This window comes from Octodon degus, unplaced genomic scaffold (assembly GCF_000260255.1).
Source record: "Octodon degus isolate 3935 unplaced genomic scaffold, OctDeg1.0 scaffold00077, whole genome shotgun sequence".
NCBI classification, from domain to species: domain Eukaryota; kingdom Metazoa; phylum Chordata; class Mammalia; order Rodentia; family Octodontidae; genus Octodon; species Octodon degus.
In genome coordinates, this window is record NW_004524653.1 from 10,074,503 (window position 1) to 10,078,580 (window position 4,078).

Here is a 4,078-nt window from a genome sequence, read left to right on the forward strand (position 1 = left end):
GTGGTGCTGGGGGATCGAACCGCGGTCCCTGTGCTTTGCCAAGCTTGTTCCAAGTAGGTGCTTTAGACCACTGAGCCATCTCTCCAGCCCCCCAAGATTTATTTTCAAGTGAATTAAATGATTGAATTTTTGTCTGCAGGCTTAAGGCCTAAGTCAGTTTTTCCTTTTTTGAGAAGGGAGAGATTATGTTGAATCACAGCAGACTGAAATCTTTCCAGCTGCAGTATTCCATCCCATTGTAAGAGAAGCACCAGGGTGTCCTTTCCTGAAGAAGTGTCCTGTTGCCTCGGTAGTCTGTGACTCTGTTCTCAGTCTCTGATATTATCCATTATTGTTTTGATTCAAGCGCATTATTTTCAAATGGGTAAATTGAGGCCTGCCAGTTGGATCTGGATTGTGGTTTGTATTAAACCCGCTTTCTGAACTCCTGTAGGCATCTAAATCCATCATTTTATAGCACTAGTGGGGTACAACCTTTTCTTTTTTGCTACCAAGAATCGAACTCAGCACCTTGTGCATGGCTGGCAGGTACTTGGGCTGCTGAGCTATCTCTGTGGCCCCCGACCTGTCTTGATAAATGTTTTTCTCATAGTTTACAAAAGTGAACGTGGTAGCTGGAGGTTGGGGGAGGACTCTCTTGTCTCCTGGGCGACTTGCACATGTGTGTTTTGGCAGAGGGGCACTTTTATTAGTGCTGAGTTCTTTGCTATATTTGGAAGTGAAAGGCAGCCCACAAATTCATGCTATCTTGAAAATGGAATGTAAGCGTTGCATTAGGAATGTATTGATTTTCATCCAGTTTCTGAAGTTGTCCTGTAAGCAGTTTTGTTTTTTATGTCAACATGGCCGGTGCTGGGGGAGTGGGGAGTCCGTGAAGGGCGAGTATTGCACAGATCAGCGAGTGTCCCGTGGGCAGGTGCCTCCCTGGCCCCTGTGCTACTCGGGGAGTGGGAATCTCGACAGATATTTTATTCATTGGCCTCATTTTGGGGTGAAATTGAGGTTGGCAGCGTTAGCAGTTACAGGCTTATACAGGTACATTTTTCTGTAAAAAGGTGGTGAACAGAGTGTTTACCTCTGGAGCCGGTGTGAAGCCAGTGGGTCTTTGCTGCATGATTTTCTCATTTAATCCTTGGACACAACCTGCAAGGGGCACTGTTGTTATCTTTGGTTTTTTCATGGGAAACTGAGGTCCAGAGAGCACAGGCACTAAGAGGTGATTGTGGGGCTAAACTTGTCAGAGTCGAGGATGCGCTTTGTCTCGCCTTCCCTGGGAGCACGGGAGGGACTGGCAGTGGGTGGGGCAGCCTGAGACGCAGTCTGCGCTGCGCTCCCATCGTCCTCCCCACTGTGTGGTGGAGGGGTGAGTGCCCGGCATTGGGGTGGAGAGGAGTTCAGCCCACCAAATTTGCCAAATGGATGTCTGGATGGCTGGTATGTGGCGTTGCCTTCAGGGTTCAGGTGGTTGAAGAAGGGAAATGAGCTGGCAAGGCAGCGGCCAGACAAAAGGTATCAAAATGACAGTGCGGCAGCACCCTTATTGTGGAGGAACTCACACGCCACAGCCGGGTAGGCCTGGAGGCCGGTCCCTGGGTCCTGCGTACTCCAAGTGCCCACTCATGCCGTGTCCAGAGCAAGAAGGTCCACAGAGCCAGAAAGTGAATTAGTGGTTGTCAGGGAGACGAGGGGTGATGTGGGTGTACTGACATACTGGAGAGGGAAAGAGTTCTTTTTTTAGGGGGCAGTAAATTCTAGGCCTGTGGTAATAGCTGTGTAACCAGCCTTGGGCAGAAGCATTTTTCTCTCCCTTTCGTGGACTCCACAGGTTGAGTAGGTCTAGTCCTCAGGGCCTAGTTGTGTGCTCTGCCGCAGGGCTACCCCTCTGGCCCCTAATTGTGCCCCCGAATGGCGAATTGTATGTTGTATGTATTGTGTTTCTTTTCTTTTTGTGTTTTTACAGAAGGGTGTACGGGGTGTTCAGGGTCTCACTACTAGATCGGACTCTTAGTGATCCGTCTGTTTACAAGAGCTGGGATTACAGGCGCGTGCTACCATGACCAGTTTCAATTGCTGTCTTAGCATGCTCCAGGGGCAGGGTCAGCACAGCAGGCCTGGGAATTGAACCCCTGGCCCCTGTGCATACTTGCAGGCACTTTAATCTATTGAGCTATTTGGCCGACCATGTATTGTTTCTTTAAAATGCACCTTTTCAGGAAAAAAAAAAAAAAGATGAAGAATTATTAATAGTAGCAAAACAAAGTAATCTTGCCCTCAAACCTACTGCATTGGTCAAACACAACATATCGGGGGGCTGAGTGGCCCCTACATTTGCAGCTGTGGCGTAGGCAGCTGTGGCGTGGAGCCAGTGCTACAGTTGTGTCAGCTCCAGCGTGGGAGACTGGAAGTGGTGGGTGGGTCTCACCTTGCTTGGTACCACGCTGTCTCTGCCCCAGGACCGTGACGTTCTGGGCGCTGGGCCAAGCTCCTTCTTGGCTGTGGGGTATCTGGGGCACCGCAGGCACCTGGCAGCATCCCCAGCTGCCCCCACCCAGCCCCAGCTGCAGCCATCCTCTACTCCCTCCTTTGTCACCACATCCAGAAATGCCAGTGTCTTGGGAGGGACACCGTCTCCTGGACTTGATTGAAAGCTGCTCTGTTCCCGCCGGAATTAGATGTATGTCACCTGGAACAGCCACAGAGTGGTGATCATCCAGACTGTTTCTATTTTTGTCTTTCAGATGATGGATGCAATAAAAGGAACGATGACCGAAATATATAACGACCTTTCCAAAAACACTACTGGAAGCACGATAGCGGAGGTCCGAGACGACGCGTGAATTCTTTATTTGTCAAGGGTGTTTACAAGTCACTGTAAAGGCCAAGCCACAGGGAGACTGCTTGGAAACCCTGCAGGGGTCCCTGAGCCAGTTCCCAGCTTGCCCAGCTGGCTGTGGGTACAGGCGGGGCACTGTTCACTTGGCCCCATCCGGGCTGTGGATGCGCGCCCTGCACTGTGTGATTCGTTCGCTTCTAATTAAACAGCCAGAAGCAGAGTTAAACCACTGGAATTTTTTGTTTTTAAATTTTTTTTATTTTTTACTAGTGTGACTTATATTTTTTTCCCTTTGGGACCAGGAATTGAATTCAGGACCTAGTGCTTGCCAGGCAGTTAATGTGCCATTGAGCTACATCCCTGGCTAGTGTGACTTTCCTTATGATTATACTAGGAATAAGAATGCGTGTGTGCTTGAAAGTATGGGTCTGTGTAGGCATGTTAGCACCTGCTTTTAATCTCGGCACTTGGGAGGCTGAGGTAGGAGGATCAACTATGTATTGACACCCTGTCTCAAAAACAAACAAAATACCCAAGAAAACAAAACAATAAAAGGAAAGTATGGGTTCTTAATTTGTACCCCCCTGGATCTTCAATACAGATGCATGCCAGAATTTTGGGGGTTTTAGCGGGGTAACCTGAAGCCCCAGAATTAGACACACTTCCGTGGTGAAGTGTGAGTGTTCACGCTGCGTGGGACGATCCTACAGCTCAGCACGATGATGCTTGTCCTTCACAGCCCTCTGCCCTGGGACGTCCTGGGCCTCCACCCACTCTGTGCCAGCACTCTCCCACTGTGACAGCCAGCAGTGCCTCCAGACATTGTCATTGTTGTGGGTGGCAGGTGGGCTGCCTCGAGGACCGCTGTGGTGATTAAACGTGGGAAGGGCTGCTTCGCTATAGCTCAGGTGTACTTTTCTCCAAATCACTTTGGCCCCAGATTTTATCATTTTGGAAGAGATGCTTTGGTCTTCAGCTGTGGGGCTTTTGTAGTTGCAGGTGCAGGAGTCTGGATTCACCTAGGCACTGAGAGGTAATCGCTTACAGCTACCTGTAGTTTCAGAGAACAACAACCTTGTCATCAATTTATTTAAATGAGGAAAGTATTCCTTTTTTTAAATGTATTTGGCTGTTATAAGGTCTCACTATGCAGCTCAGACTCATAGTGATTCTTCTGTTTTCAGCCTCCCCAGCTCTGGGATTACAGGCATGTACCAGCACCATGCAGGGACTCTGGCTGGCTCA

The 4,078-nt window shown here is 49.3% G+C and overlaps 1 protein-coding gene across 15 annotated transcripts in view; it reads left to right on the forward strand.

Moving 5' to 3' along the window:
• Zmynd8 (zinc finger MYND-type containing 8) overlaps positions 1-4,078 on the forward strand; it is a 132,808-nt gene that overhangs the window by 114,719 nt on the left and 14,011 nt on the right. For all 15 annotated transcript variants that reach the window (XM_023720750.1, XM_023720746.1, XM_004636060.3 and 12 more), the window contains one exon: positions 2,739-2,819. In XM_023720750.1, coding sequence (XP_023576518.1) covers positions 2,739-2,819 — 81 coding nt within the window. The remainder of the gene's footprint in view (positions 1-2,738; positions 2,820-4,078) is intronic.